This window comes from Pongo pygmaeus, chromosome 13, assembly GCF_028885625.2.
Source record: "Pongo pygmaeus isolate AG05252 chromosome 13, NHGRI_mPonPyg2-v2.0_pri, whole genome shotgun sequence".
NCBI classification, from domain to species: Eukaryota; Metazoa; Chordata; class Mammalia; order Primates; family Hominidae; genus Pongo; species Pongo pygmaeus.
The window spans coordinates 90375115-90391545 of record NC_072386.2 but is presented as its reverse complement, the minus strand read 5'-3'; the positions used below and the strand labels follow the sequence as shown (position 1 = coordinate 90391545).

Here is a 16431-nt window from a genome sequence, read left to right as displayed (position 1 = left end):
TAAAAAGGCATTTTCCATTCTCAAGACTACAACACTGTAGTGTAGGCCATTAGAACTATTTGATCTAATTTTTTAAAACTTTTTGTTTATACATCATGCAAAAATTCATTTTATGGCTAGGCACAGTGGCTCACAACTGTAATCCCAGCTTTGGGAGGCTGAGGCGCGAGGATTGCTTGAGGTCAGGAGTTCAAGACTGACCTGGGCAACATAGTGAGACCTCATCTCTACAAAAAATAATTAAAAATTAAAAAAATTTAAGAAGATTAGCCAGGCATGGTGGCACACACCTGTTGTCCCAGCTACTCTGGAGGCTGAAGTGGGAGTATTCTTAAGTATAGGAAATTAAGGCCACGGTGAGCTGTGATCGTGCCACTGTACTCCGGCCTGGGTGACAGAGCAAGACCCTGTCTTCAAAAAAAAAAGAAATCGAAGTTTCTTATTTTTTTTTATGATTTCTCAGGTTATTTATCATTGTAAATAGGATAAGCTCAAGTCTTTGTGGCTTTTGCTTTATTACAGGTGTCTTTATTTTATTTAAAAGACTTCTGCTTGTTTATGGTACCACTCTCTCATTTCTCAATTTGTAGTACCAATTTAATCTCATTAAATCCTTGCTCAGGTACTAGGACCCATCATCTTTATAGCACCCTAAAGATATAGTCTCTCCTTGTAATTTATCAGGTTGAAAAGGGACATATAGTTGATATGTATCTATTATTCATCTGCTTCAAGGAAGTACCAACTCCTAAAGCAGACAGATTATTTTCTATGTTAATTATGTATAAATTAAAATGTCTTCAGATTTCTGTGATTTGATGAATAAAGCATTCTTCTCAATCTCAGTATGACCAGTTGTTCCTGTTGTTTATTCATATTTGTCTTCTGTTTAAAGCATTTTAGTAATCAATCATGATTTCTACTTTATAAATCCACATGGAATTTGCCAAAGTGCTATATAATCTTAGTTACTTAGTTTGCCAAAGTGTTATATAATCTTTTCTCCAGCCCCCCTTCTGAGAGCTCATATTCCATTTTAACCTCTAATATATTTTTAGTATTTTTGATTGCCTGTGCTAGAGAGAATAAAGTACCTTCTGAGAGCTCATATTCCATTTTAACCTCTAATATATTTTTAGTATTTTTGATTGCCTATGCTAGAGAGAATAAAGTACAACCTCGACTGAACACAATATTGCAAGTACTTTTGCCTCTTCCTGGACCATGCAAAGACTTTAGAATATTTAGCATAACTTACCTTCTGCTTACCTCCCCTCCCCAGCTTATATGCTGCTGTCAGGTATTTTAATGTCTGTTGAACCCCATAAGGCATTATTGCAGTTTTTTATAGTCATTATTAATGTGCCATGCTTACTGTGGCATCTGTTGTATTATTTAATTTGATGCTTAAGACAATCTTATGTGGTAGAAATGATTATCCTTATATAATAGATGAGAACTAAGGCATGGAGAGTTTATGCAGTTTACCAGTTCACATGGCCAGTAAGTCGCAAATTAGGATTTAAACCCAGTCCAGAACCTGGTCTCTTAAATAATGTAAACTCAAGTCCTGATTATTATTATTTTTTTCTCTCTCACTGAAAAAGAACGACTTGAACCAAAAAGTTCTCACTAAGCAATTGTAAGATTTTTGACCATTAGGCAAACGGGCTCACCCTGACTACATATGAGGGTAAATAATTTTTTTTCATTCTTTTAGCTGACATAGCCCAGAGATACAGGATAAGCAAATACCCAACCCTCAAATTGTTTCGTAATGGGATGATGATGAAGAGAGAATACAGGGGTCAGCGATCAGTGAAAGCATTGGCAGATTACATCAGGCAACAAAAAAGTGACCCCATTCAAGAAATTCGGGACTTAGCAGAAATCACCACTCTTGATGTAAGTTGTAACTTTTGCTAGATTAAATAAACATTCCCTGATTAATTACACAAATTCTAATGCAAACAAAAAATCTGGACATTCTCCTATAGTCTATTGCAGTGGATTTGACATACGTATACTTAATGAGTTGAATTTTTTTGAATTAATCTCAAGGGAAATGCTTATGTTATACTGAACTTCTGGATAAAAGATATAGCATACAGTAAAGCTGTACTAATTTGAATTAATTGAGCACAAAGGAAAGCCTCAATTATAAAGAAATGGAAGTTAAAGTCAAGTATATACAACCAGAGTTTCTGTATTTTTCTTGTGGAGCGCTTCAGGGTGTCTGTTCTAATTACTCTTGTATGAGCTCTTTTTATGAGTTTTAATGTCCTCTTAAATAGCCTCTTTTAATAATAAGTTTAGCACACCCCTTTCTTTGTACACTAGGTAGTGTTTTAAAGTAACAAACAACAAAAGCAAAAACAATTGAGTTTGGGCTTTATCACAATCACCAATCATTACCGTCAGGTTTGAGATTTGATTTTACCATACTTGCAAGCTAAGCTAACCAATGACCATTTCATGGATTCTTTTAGAAGACACAAGACTGCTGGGTCAGAGACAAAGGACTTTATTGCTCACATCACAGCAAGTAGTGTGAGCATGTTTGCATTTGTTTCCTTGCCCTCCAAATCCTATGGAGGTAATACAGAGGGCTCCCCAGATGGATACCTGCACATGCAGTGGGTTATGTCACAGGAGAGGGACACTGGGCTTGGGGAACTCACTATTTCAGAGCAAGCAGTAACCCTGCTGTTTGTCCTGGCTAGAGGCATTACCTCATATTTCATTGTTGCTCGCTACAAGCACAACTCTGAGAAATGGCCTGGATAAAGAATAGTCAGGGTCTCGCATTTTTTGGTGTACCCAGTAAGATGGGTAGGAGTGGGAGAGAGCCATGGAGGAGTCTCTCCAACAGTCCCAAGTTATGATTGATATATTGTTTTAACACATTTTAGAATTAGTCCCCTTACTTAAGATTGTCACTGATCAAATAGTTATCTATTTCTTAAAAATTTTGAATGCTAGAAGGAAATGTTTATGATTATATTTATTATAGTTAAGATTGTTTTCAACCCAATGTAATCTTCAATAGTTTTGGACTAGGTGTTAAAAACTAAATATGCATTTATAGTCATACTTCATTTGAACAATAACTGGACTTGTTTAGGTACTAAGATAAGGGGTAAATGAAATAACATGTTTATAAAACTGTATGTTTGCAAAATAATTACATACTTTATTTTACAGCGCAGCAAAAGAAATATCATTGGATATTTTGAACAAAAGGACTCAGACAACTATAGAGTTTTTGAACGAGTAGCGAATATTTTGCATGATGACTGTGCCTTTCTTTCTGCATTTGGGTAAGTATCTTATTTAAAAGTGTGTTAGTGGGTTGGTTGGCTGCCATGTTAAATTCCTGTTGTATTTGGTCATTTTCTGAAGATGATCTCTCCAAAAATGATCTCAATCCTTTTAAAATCACTAAACAGTCTTTATACCTGTCTCTGAATTCTTTTTAAGGTTTTAAAAGTCTGTTTTTATTTCTGTAGTGTTATCTATTTCAGAATGTGGGCAAGAGGGAAAAAATGGACAAGTTAACAATTAACTAATTCATGCTTTTATTCAACTCATTTACTAACTCTTACCCTATGTCAGACAAAATGCTAATCTGTGGGGTTACCACAGTGAAACAACACACTGTCTTTCTTGTTAAGAAGCATGAGTTTTATCGTCTTCATTCATCTCCATCTCTCCACCACCTTTTCTTATAGATCTTCCCTGTCTCAGAGGAACAATTCTTTCTAAGGCTAACCTCTTCACTGGTGTCCTTTCAAACTCCTCTGGGGCTTTGATCCATCAGTTGTTCCTGCTTGTGTTTTCAACCTGACCCTTTTCAAGAACTGCTTTCCTTTTCTGAAAACATGCTTCTTTCTTTCCTGACCTGCCTCTTCTCTTAAGCGATAATTTCACCTTTTTATTTTTATTTTTTTCAAAGATTAGTTTATGCCTGGCTACCTTGATTTTCTTAAATTCTAACCAGTAAAAAACTTAACCTTTTGGAAGCTTTCACCTCCATTGCTCTAATGAAACTTGTCTCTACACAGTCACAAAATGACTTCTTAATTACCAAATCGAGTGGCCTTTTAAACATCTTACACCTTTTCAATTCCTCTGAAGGGTGTGATGTTCAACTACCTTTTTCTTTTTTTGCTGTGTCAACACTTACATTGAATCCCCCTGGTTTGCTCCCTACCTTTCTGAATTCTGTGACTTTATCTCCTTTTTTTTTTCTTTTTCTCAAGATGGAATCATTTTTGTGGTTCTGTTCTTGCCCTCTCTCCTCATTGGAGGTTATCTCAACCATCCTTTGACTTCCATGCAGTATTATTTCTCTTTTCATTGGCTCAAGACTGTTAGGCTCAACTGTAGTAGCTATCTTGAATGGAGCCTGGATGTCTGGCACAATATATCCTCTCCACTTTTTTACCTTTATTGTTTGTCCTTGCTTTAATGCTTTTGTAAGATTTTGTTTGTATGTTTTATTGTGCGCATTATCAGTTTTTTGTTTTTTGTTTTTTAAGCAATTGAGGTCTCACCATGTTGCCCAGGATGGTCTTGAACTCCTGGCCTCAAATGATACTCCCACCTCTGCCTCCAAAAGTGCCGGGATTATAGGCATGAGCCACTGTGCCCAATCCATATTCATTAAATGCTGCAAGCACAGTTCTGCAGCAGAGCCTGTATCTGGAAGTGCTTCTCCCAGATGTCATCTCATCAGAATAGCCTGATAACTTTATATAAAGTAGCACTACCGTTATTTAATTTGTCATTCTTTACTTATTCCACTTATTTTCTTCATAGTATTTTTTTGTAACCACCAAAGATAAATATATCTACTTGTTAGTCTGTCTCTACTCACCAAAATGTAAACTCCATGAGAGGGAGAGTTTTGATAGTTTTGTTCACTCCCGTTTATCCAATGCCAAGACCATAGCTGGTACAAAGGAAGCACATAGTAAATAGTTATTGAATTAATTAATTAATGGAACACATTTTTTTTCTGTTCCCACTGTTATCAATCTAGGTTAGCACCCCTTGCCTCTATCTCCTGGACTACTCTAGTTAGAAACTAGAGATAAATCAGTGTTCAATTAATCTAAAAATTGATTACAAAAATAATTTGTTGTAGTACTCTACAAATGTTTATTAAGCAAATTCTATGTGCCAGATACTGTACTAGGTTCAGGAAACAACAATAGACAAATAAACAAAAAATTACTTATTTATGGAACTATATTTTAGTGATGTGGGTTATTTCATTTTTGTTTTTTTTTTTAATTAGTCCATGTGACCAAACCAATGACCTTGATCCCTAGTTGCCAGAAAACAGTCTGGGGTCAAAAACAACCTTTTAGTGCTAAAACTCCCAATCTAAACTTATACAAAACACAAAAACAACTAACTAAAATTTTCCTGTAAAAAGTCTGCCTCATATTAAAAGTTTTCTTTAAATGTATGCTTTTCTTTGTATTACATAGTCTTATAATAGGGAAGATGATGGATAAGTATATATTTCAAAGTCTGTAATTCCTACATTGCAAAATTCTGACATTCAGGTTTATTACTATTTCTCCCTTCCTATAGGGATGTTTCAAAACCAGAAAGATATAGTGGAGACAACATAATCTACAAACCACCAGGGGTAAGTTGCTATTTCTTAATGTTGTATGATAAGATATAATTTAAATACATGCATAAGATGTAGTTTTATATGTGTTAATGTTCATAGAATAATAGAACTTTAGAATTGAAAGGAAGTTTGAAGCATCATCTTGTGCTGATCTAAACCCTTCAAAATGAAGATGGGACCACAGAAGCCTAAAGTCACACAGGCATTAGAGTAGCAGAGCTGGCATTAGGGATCCCCTGACTCTCAGGCCTTTTCTGTCTCTCTGGCATTCAGTCTGGGAGCCAGATTTTTAAAATGCTCCAGTTGTCCATGATTGTCACTTCTACCCATATTGTACTAGCCAAACTCCCAAATCTTCTGGGGTATAAATTTACTCGGTACCTGCCAGATAATAAGGAGCAGCTAGGTTGTTTTTAACCTGTGGGGTAAGAAGTTTTAAGTAGCTGCTTAGGCCCTACCAGGTGATGGTAGCCATAACTAAGAGGCAAAAATTGTAGCACGTGTTATCCCAAATTCACCAAAGGTCTGCCATTGCAATTTTTTTTACATACAAAAAAAAAAAGAAATTTATGGATATTTTTTCAATTTATAGTTTTCATTTTAATGTTGTTTACAGTGTTTTGACACTGGGATTTTTAATTTTTATGCAGTCAGATAAATGAATTTCTTGCTTAGAAAGTTCATATTCTATTTTGAATTCACATAGGTGTTTGCTTATATTTTTTGCAAGTGCATTTCTTTGAGTAGCTTACTTAGTATCATCATCTCTAGATTATCAGAATCCAGTACCTATCTCTCAGTGGTAGTGTGGTTGTTCACAGCATGGGCTCTGGTGGTATCAGACTGGGTTTGAATGTCAAATGTGCCACCTTCTTAGTATGTTACTCTGGGAAAGTGTCTTCACTTCCCCGTGCTTCAGTTTCTTAATTAGTAAAAACGGGATGATAAAAACAGTACTTGCTTTACTGGGATGTTGGGAGGATTAAATGAATCAACACATATAAAATGTTCACAACCATGCCTAGACACAGTAAGTTTATTGATTAATATTAGCTATTATTTTTATCGTCATTTTAGAGATTTCATAGATAATTGATTTTGAGTTAATGTGGAAACAGATATGTAGGTAATAAAAGAAATAGTCTTGCCTTACATCCATATAGCATCTTGTATTTTTCAAGGCTTTTTCACTATCCATATTTTCTTCTAAAAGAAGAAATTTCTAAAATTTTCAGCTCTTAGGAATAGCTAAATTAATTCATTTGGAGAATTCTTTTCACAATGGCTTCCTGCCTTTGGTGAAGATACTGATAAAGAGTTAATTGACCTAAATCCAAGAAAAAGCAATAGGCTTGGGTGTCACAGGTTAGATTATTAGCTCCCTGGTAATCACAGAATTATCTGCTTTTTACCACCCGTGGCCCTCTTTCTTGGAAGTTCCATGATTTATGTTTCTTTTGTATCACCAGTAGATTTTCTGGGTTCATGGATGGATATAAGAATGTACTTTTTAGCCTGGGCAACATAACAAGACCCCATCTCTGCATAAAATAAAATAATTAGCTTGGCGTGGTGGCATGCACCTGTAGTCCCAGCCACTCTGGAGGCTGAGGTAGGAGAATTGCTTGAGCCCAGGAGGTCAAGGCTGCAGTGAGCCATGATCCTGTCACTGTACTCCAGCCTGGGTGGCAGAGTGAGACCTTGCTTTAAAAAAAATAAAGAAAAAAAAATGAGAATATACTTTTGCCAGCACAGGTTAGATTTAATTTTTTTTTTTCTGTTTTGTAATAGCATTCTGCTCCGGATATGGTGTACTTGGGAGCTATGACAAATTTTGATGTGACTTACAATTGGATTCAAGATAAATGTGTTCCTCTTGTCCGAGAAATAACATTTGAAAATGGAGAGGTATGGGCTTTCTACTGTGTATTGTTACTTTAAATTTCAAATGTCTGAAACCACAAGCTTCCTCCACCTGTCTTACTATATTAACAGAGTTATCAGTTGTAAGAATCATATAGTAAACATAACTATATCATAGCTGTTTCTGTAATATAAACCAGTGGTTCTTCACCTTTGTTATCCCAGAACCCCTCTGTTACATTTCCAGTAATAGTAGTAGTTCACTACAGCCTTGAAAATGAGTTTGAAAATGCCTTTCAGGTGATTCTGATACCCATCTGTTGGTTGAGGATCCCTGTTTAGGTGGATGTCCTTTAGAACAAGGGTCCCCATCCCCTGGGCTGCAGACCTGTATCAGTCCATGGCCTGCTAGGAAGAGGGCTGCCCAGGGAGGGAGCATTATGGCCTGAGCTCTGCCTCTTGTCAGATCAGTGGCAGCATTAGATTCTCATACGAATGTGAACCCTGTTGTGAACTGTGCATGTGAGGGATCTAGGTTACATTCTCCTTATGAGAATCTAACTAATGCCTGATGATCTGAGGTGGAACAGTTTCATCCCGAAATCATATCCCCCACCCTGATCAGTGGAAAAATTGTCTTCCATGAAACCGGTCCCGGCTGCCAAAAAGGTTGGGGACTGCTGCTTTAGGAGCAATGCTTTGCAGATTTTAGTTACAATTATTTCTATACAATGAATAATCCTTTGCCACTAAAAGATTTTTCTGTTTTTTGTAAAGCAGTTAATGTTGTCTTTTCCATTATAAATAATGAAAGCAGTTAGCAGTGATATGTAACTGACCTCAGTCATCCCATGCATCTGAAATCAAGCCCATCAAAATTCTTACAACTCCCACCAAAACAAAACTTAAAAACCTAAGAGGCTGGAGGAACAAGTACAAAGAGTTATGTCTGTAAGGACCTCTCTCCTTTCTTTACTTTATGTAAGACATATCTTTCATTCCAGGTCTTTTGTTTTTAAAACCAATGGCCTAAGAATACAAGTTTTTAAAAACTTTGTATTAGGTACAGTTTTTAAAAACTTTGTGTATGCATATACACTTCAAAGAATTGTAAGTGTATAAATCACAGTTTAAATATCTGGTCCCCCAAAATTATCACAGAGTAAACATACCCATATAATCACTACTTAGAGTGGTATGGACCAAATATTTGTGTGTCCTAATATTCATATGTTGAAATCCTAATCCCCAATGTGATAGTATTAGGGAATGAATCCTCCATTCATGAGATGGAGTCCTCATGAATGGGATTAGTGACCTCATAAAAGAGACCTCAGAGAGTTACGTAGCTCTCTTTCTGCCATGTGAGGATACAATGAGAAGTAGGCAGTCTGCAACCTAGAAGACAGCTCTCACTAGAACTGACCATGCTGGCACCCTGATTTTGGATTTCCAGCCTCCAGAATGATGAGAAATGAATTTCTGTTAATTTGTAAGCCACCCAGTTTATGGTACTTTAATATAGCAGCCCAAACTAAGAGAGAGGGTGGACAATTTTTTTCAACAAAGGGTCAGATAGTAAGTATGTTAGCCTTTGCAGTTCATATAATCTCTGTGGCAGCTACTTAGCTTTGCAGCTGTAGCACAAAAGTAACCTTAGACAATATGTAAACAAATGAGTGTGGCTGTGTTTCAATAAAGCTCTATTTCTGGACAAATAATTTTCACATGCCATGAAATATTAAATTTTTTTCCCAATTATTAAAAAATGTAAAGACCAGGGCCTTGTGCCATGGCTCACGCCTGTAATCCCAACACTTTGGGAGGCCGAGGTGGGTGGGTCACCTGAGGTCGGGAGTTCGAGACCATCCTGGCTAACTAACATGGTGAAACCCCCGTCTCTACTAAAAATGCAAAATTAGCCAGGCATGGTGGCAGGTGCCTGTAATCCCAGCTACTCGGGAGGCTGAGGCAGGAAAATCGCTTGAATCCAAGAGGCAGAGGTTGCAGTGAGCCAGGATCCACCACTGCACTCCAGCCTGGGTGACCGAGTGAGACCCCGTCCCCCCAAAAAAGAAAAAAAAAACCCAAAAAACAACTAAAGACCAATTTTAGCTTGTGGACCTAACAGAATCAGGCAGCAAGTCAGATTTGACCCATGGCTATAATTTACCAATCCCTGAGCTAAGTCAAGAAATAAAGTATTTCCAAACCCCTTGTCTTCCTTCTCAGTCATTACCCCCATTTACTATCTTCATAATCACCATACTTATTTTGAATAGGACTATAGGAAGTTTTTCCTGTTTTTGAACCTAAAATGGAATCATGTCTTTTGTGTCTGGCTTCTTTCACTCAACTTTATATTTATGGAGTTCATTCATATTGCATGAAGCTGTAGTTCATTCATTTTCATGCTGAATATAATTCCCTATATAAATATAACACAATGTATCCATTCTACTATTGGTGGACATTTAGACTGCTTCCAGATTTTGACTACTGTGAATAATGCTGCTATGAACATTCTTATCTATGTCTTTGGTGAATATATGCACAGATTTCTACTGGATATATATACCTATGAATAGAATCGCCGAGTCATAGGGCATATATACATTCAATTTTAGTGGATACCAGTTTTTCCAAAGTGGTTTTAGCAGTTTACATTCCTACCAGTAGTATATCAAAGTTCACATTGCTCCACGTCCTTACCCACATTTGATACCAGCTATTTACATTTTTAATCTATTTTGGTGTATGTGTAGTAGAGTCTCATTGTGGTTTTAATTTATATTTCCCTGATGATCAGTGGGATTGAGCACTATCAGTTGCCTTTTCCGGAAAGACAGATGGTCCTAGAAGAAAAGCAGCTTCAAATGCCATGCTTGATGTTCTGGGTTTCCTTCTATTCCAGTCTTGGCCCATAATTCTTTCTTGTTTTTTTTTTTTTTTACTCTTGGATGCTTTCAAAAAGTGTTTTATTATTATTATTATTACTCTGGTTTTTCTAATTTTCCCAGTAGTAAGATTAGTCCAGATTACATCCATTATTACTCCAGAATGCAATTTTTAGCACTATAGCTTAACCTGATTGTAATACAACAAAACCTGGAGTTCTTAAGAAAGAGTATAATTTCAGATTTGATGCCTTCTGTTACTAAGGTGTATGTATATTGTTAAATGCTTTAAGATTTGGAGATAATATATGTGAATTCTCCAAGATTCCCTGAAACTCTCCCTGAATCTTTCCAGAGGCTTCCAGCTCTTAGATCTTATTATCTCTTTCTCCCTTTCTTGGGGAAGAGAGAGCAACACTTCATTTTTGGGACTGGCCATTGTAAGCAAACCAGAATGCACTTTGCCCCCTCTTCATCTTGAGAATGCATTCTTGGGGTATTTTTGATCTGTGTCCATTGGCATTTCCAACACTTAGACTGGGATATATAAGGCAAAAAGAAAACCCAAGGAACTGAGTACCATTTCTTGGATCCGTAAGTCCTTAGCCAGTCTGCTTTCTTTTATTTGCTTCTCAGGGCCTTATGTTTGTTTATATAATGTCCAGGATTTTTAGCTGAACTTCCTGGGAGAAATAGAGAAAAGTGTCTATTTCATCTTTCTGGAAGCAGAAGTCTATGCCAACAGCATTTAAAAACTCTAAAAGATTTTTTTTACCTGATTTAAATGTTGCCTTTGCATTTTAGTACATAAAAATAAGTTAGTATTTTTATGTCAGCATGGTACATTTTTGGTGTACCTTTTCCACCATAAAATAATATTTAATTCTTATTAAGCTTGTAGCAATTTCAAATCAAATGTATGAATGTTTGTATGAGATTCTCTGGGTGTGTCTGCTTGGACAGATCATTGCAAACCTAAATCATCTTACATTGGCTCTTTACTGAGTGTTTCATAGAAAGAGGATTAGTGCTGCCAGGATCCAGTTTAACATGTTAGAATACCCCACTGGGACATCCTACTTGTTTATAATAGCTATTTCTCAAATCAAGGTTCTAAAAATGGCTTCTCATGAAATGTGATTAATATATTTTTAAGCCTGCAAGCTTAAATATCATAAACTTATCAGGCTCTGTTGCACTGGTTATTATCTTAATGCAATGCCATATTTTAAAATATTTTGGAATTTTGAATTATGGAAGACTTTTGAGTGAAAATTCTAACACAAGCCTTTTCTTGGAAAGTCTCTTTTTGGTTTAAAGAATTTGCTTTACCAAGTTTTCTAGTTTCTTTTGTTCCTGAGATTCTTTGATTCTACTTCCTTTTCCCCAGTTTTTTAGAATTTTGGGGAGTATTCCTAATTTGAAAATCTGAAATGCTCCAAAATCCAAAATTTTTTGAGCACCTACATGACACTCTTGGAGCATTTCAGAGTTTTAGATTAGGGATGCTGAAGTGGTAAGAATAATGCAAATATTTCAAAATCCAAAACACTTCTGCTCCCAAGCATTTTGAATAAGAGATACTCAACCTTTACTTCTATATGACAGCTTGGCATTTTAAGGCCATTCTTAATGACCAGAGTATTTTTTTGTTCAGTAATGTTCTGTTGCTTTTTTCAGTGTTATTTTTGAACCTGCTTCTCAAAGTAGTATTTCCCTGGATTCTGAGTAATTCATATTGTTAAGATGCATCTTGAGTCATTGTAGTTGTTTTGTATGTAGTTTTTTGAGGTGGTTTGAATAAATATGCTCAGATTGGGTGTCTTTCTATCATTAATCATGTGTCATTACCCCCCATGACACACTGGATGCTCAGGTACAGGAGTTCAAATGTTTGGACCAAATAGTGGCTTTCAAACCATTTTTCATTGTAAGGCAAAGTAAGAAATTTTCTCTAGTATATACATAATTCTCATTTTTCATTGAATAATACCCTTCTATGTGCAGTGCACTCAATTTTATATTCTCTTCTTTTCAATACTGGATATATAGATTGGACGTAGCACACATAATCTTGTCTTGCCTCCATCTCTTTCCTGTCATTAATAGCATTTTAAGGTGGATAAGACATTTCACAGAATTCAAAATACTGCTCCTACAATTTGAGTGTTTGGCCACAAGGTGTCAGTGGTGTATCATAGTTTTATAGTACCAGAAGCCTAGAAGAGATTCGGATTTAAGCTCCCTCTGCTTTTTAATGCACATTCATACTTATGTTTTTTTTTTTTAACTTAGAATTTATTAATAGAATGGTTAAGTACAAGCAATTGTAAAGCAGAATGTTTGAAGTCCTTTAAATCAAACTTTAAGAAAATAAACATTTAAAAAATATTTATTTCTTTATATTTGAATTGTTAGTCTTTTCCATTTTGATCTTAAACTTGGTTTTGAAAGAGAGGGTGGATTAGACCCTTTCTGCTTACAGTTTATAAAATGAATGTCCTGGCTTTCTTTTTTTTTCTTTTCTTTTTTTTTTTTTTGAGATGGAGTTTCGCTGTTGTCGCTCAGGCTGGAGTGCAATGGTGCGATCTCGGCTCACTGTAACCTCCGCCCCCGAGGTTCAAGGGATTCTCCTGCCTCAGCCTCCCGAGTAGCTGGGATTACAGGCACCCACCACCACGCCCAATTAATTTTTGTAATTTTAGTAGAGACAGGGTTTCACCATGTTGGTCAGGCTGGTCTCGAACTCTGACCTCAGGTGACCCACCCGCCTCAGACTCCCAAAGTGCTGGGATTACAGGTGTGAGCCACCGTGCCCAGCCTGTCCCTGGTTTTCTTACTTCTGTAGGCCTCAGGTATGTTTAGTTGGATTACTTACAATTTTTAAAAAATTTGCATTCACTCATTTAGTCCTCAGAGGCCCAGGAAAATTTAAGAATTTGTCATGACTATTCGCCTGCTCTGGTAGTTCTTGCAGGGGTAGTTTTTAAAACCAGATTTAAAGGTATAGACCTGGAAAATCTTAAACAATGAAACGGTACCTCCCTTCCCCGTGGTTGTTGGCACATCTAATAATTCTTGAGATTTATTATGTTGTAAGCAACCATTTAACCATTTAACCAACCATTAAATCATTTAATCTGTGGGGAAAGATCTGTTTCCTGTAAATCTGGTTGTCTTGATATTCTTCTCCTTAATCTTTTAACATTTGTTTGATAAAGAATATGCTTGTATGGACATAGTAAACTTGGAAGCCTAAGCAGCATAAATTACCACCTATTTAGCAACATTTGTTTATTTATTGACATATGTTGATTGTGAGAAAAAGAGAAATGAAATAAGATTGTCTTCAAGGGGTTTTCAGTGTAATATTTCATATGTACAGATAACGTAACACAAAGTCATGCCCCGTGCCACATGAGGGGCACTGATAAAATGCTCTTGAAGTTTAGAAAAAAGAATTTTTCATTGATAAAATGCTCTTGGAGTTTAGAAAAAAGAATTTTCCTTTGACAGGGATGGGGTGGAATGAGAGATGGCTTTAGAGAAGAGGCATTACGTCCTGAAAAGAAAAGTGCTAAGAGAGAAGTAGAAGTACTAAAGAAAATGGGAAGATAGGAGAAGAAGGTTAGAGAGGAGGGGACTAGGCATTAGTTTTGAGTATTTAAGGTACTTGTTTAGAATTTGAAATGGAGATATTAAGCAGGCAGATGGAAACCTAGGCTTGGATTTTGTACTGGAGCTGGGCTTGTAGACACAGATAAGCAATCAGTTAGAAGTAGTGATCAAAACTGTTGAACTACATGAAGTTGTCAGGCTAGAGCAGAGAAGTCCAAAGACAGTCATTGAGACCAGCATCAGTTAATGGATGGGGGAAGAAAAAATGTGAGTCCAAGAGATAAAAGATGAGGAAGAAAAAAATCAGCTTACTAAAAGATTAATATGATGCCAGGGGGTGGGGAGAGGGGAGATGGGAATCACTACTAATGGGTATGTGGTTTCTTTTTGAAGTGATAAAAAATATTCTGGGGCTGGGCGCAGTGGCTCATGCCTGTAATTCCAGCACTTTAGGAGGCCGAGGGGGACGGATCGTGAGGTCAGGAGATTGAGACCATCCTGGCCAACATGGTGAAACCCCATCTCTACTAAAAATACAAAAAAATTAGCTGGGCATGGTGGTGTGCACCTGTTGTCCCAGCTACTCAAGAGGCTGAGGCAGGAGAATCGTTTGAACACGGGAGGCAGAGGTTCCAGTGAGCCGAGATTGTGCTACTGCACTCCAGCTTGGGCTGCAGAGTGAGACTCTGTCTCAAAAAAAAAAAAAAAAGCTCTGGAATTAGTGGTGATGTTTGCACAACCTTGTGAATATAATTAAAACCACAAAATTGTACACTTAAAAATGATGGGCTGGGTATGTTGCCTCATACCTGTAATTTCAGCACTTTGGGAGGCTGAGGCAGCCAGATTGCTTGAGCCCAGGAGTTTGGGACCAACCTGAGCAACATGGCAAAATCCCATCTCTACAAAAAATAACAAAAATGAGCTGGGCATGGTCATGCATGTTTGTAGTCCTCACTATTTGGGAGGCTGAGGTGAGAGGATTACCTGAGCCTGGGGAGGTCGAGGCTGTACTCCAGCCTGGGCGACAGAGTGAGACCCTGTCTCCAAAAAACAATGGTGAAATTTATGGTATGCTAATTGTATCTCAGTTTTTTAAAAAAATAAATGTAACAAGAGGCTTAATAATTGATCTTATATACAAGTGAAACAGGCTTAAATATGGAGACGAGAACCAGAAGAAAACTTTTAATCCTGTAAAATAGGTCCCAGTTTGTTTTTTAAAAAATAAAGGACATTTGTACTTTCTGGTGAGGTAGATCCTAAATTTATGGAGAGATCCTCAAAAGGATAGTTGATGAAAATAATTTTGCTATGAGACCCTTTCTGGACTTTTTCTGATGACTCAGAACTTAGCATTTGTTGGGGAGAATAAATGATTAAATCTGTCTACCTATCACATTTTATTTAATCATGTCTACCCATTGTATTATTCTCCAATTACAATAAAAATTTTAATAGCACTTTATAATTTTCAAGGTGCTTTTCTGTGTGTATAAATAAAGAGGTATATAAAAATATATAGGGGCAGGTATTTATTAATAATGTTAATTGTATATTGGTTGAGAATTAGTTAAATAATGGAATTTTTGTTTTTTACCCTGGATAAAACACTTCAGCTTTGGGTAAGTTTTATATGTAAGTGTAATGGTTTTTGCAACCTTAGAATATAAAAAAATGCAAAAAATTTTGCAAATCAGATTTATTTATTGCTGATATACTCAGTTTTTCACTGTTACTTGTGAAGACTGAAAATACTAGTCATGTTTACCCTACTCTAAAATTAACACCTTGGTAAAGAACCAGCATAGTTCACCTCTATATGTCATGAGTTCAACAGCCTAACCCTGAAGCCTCATATCCCATACTGGCTAACAGACAGTGGGGGCAGATCAGTTTCTGCAGCAAAGCAGGGCATGTAGGTCCTCTGACTGCCTGGGTACTTGAGGTGGGGAGGGGAGTGAATTCAGTCTTCTGTTCGGGCTAATGTTTATTCACACCACTGGGCCTTTTATTCCCCCCCGGGATATTGCAACTATTACATTACATGGATTGGGTTCAAAATTGTTCCTACCTAGAAAATAGCTACAACTGAATGGAGAAGCCTGATAATTCTCATTGAATGCTTCTCTCTACAGGAATTGACAGAAGAAGGACTGCCTTTTCTCATACTCTTTCACATGAAAGAAGATACAGAAAGTTTAGAAATATTCCAGAATGAAGTAGCTCGGCAATTAATAAGTGAAAAAGGTAGACAGATTAAGGTGTTTATTTTCATCATTTCTTTCTCTTTTTTTTTCCCCCTTTCATCATCTCCCCTCCCATTACCTTCAAATCACATAAATATATTTGGGTTAAAAACTTATTTTAACACATTCAAATGTGACGGTAAGGAGGCATTAG

At 36.5% G+C, this 16431-nt stretch overlaps 1 protein-coding gene across 1 annotated transcript in view; it reads left to right on the top strand.

Annotated features, from left to right (window-relative positions):
* Positions 1-16431, top strand: part of ERP44 (endoplasmic reticulum protein 44) — a 114002-nt gene that overhangs the window by 72876 nt on the left and 24695 nt on the right. The window contains exons 5-9 of the mRNA XM_054502122.2: positions 1721-1905; positions 3205-3320; positions 5605-5662; positions 7442-7558; positions 16167-16278. Of these exons, the coding sequence (XP_054358097.1) occupies positions 1721-1905; positions 3205-3320; positions 5605-5662; positions 7442-7558; positions 16167-16278 (588 nt within the window). The remainder of the gene's footprint in view (positions 1-1720; positions 1906-3204; positions 3321-5604; positions 5663-7441; positions 7559-16166; positions 16279-16431) is intronic.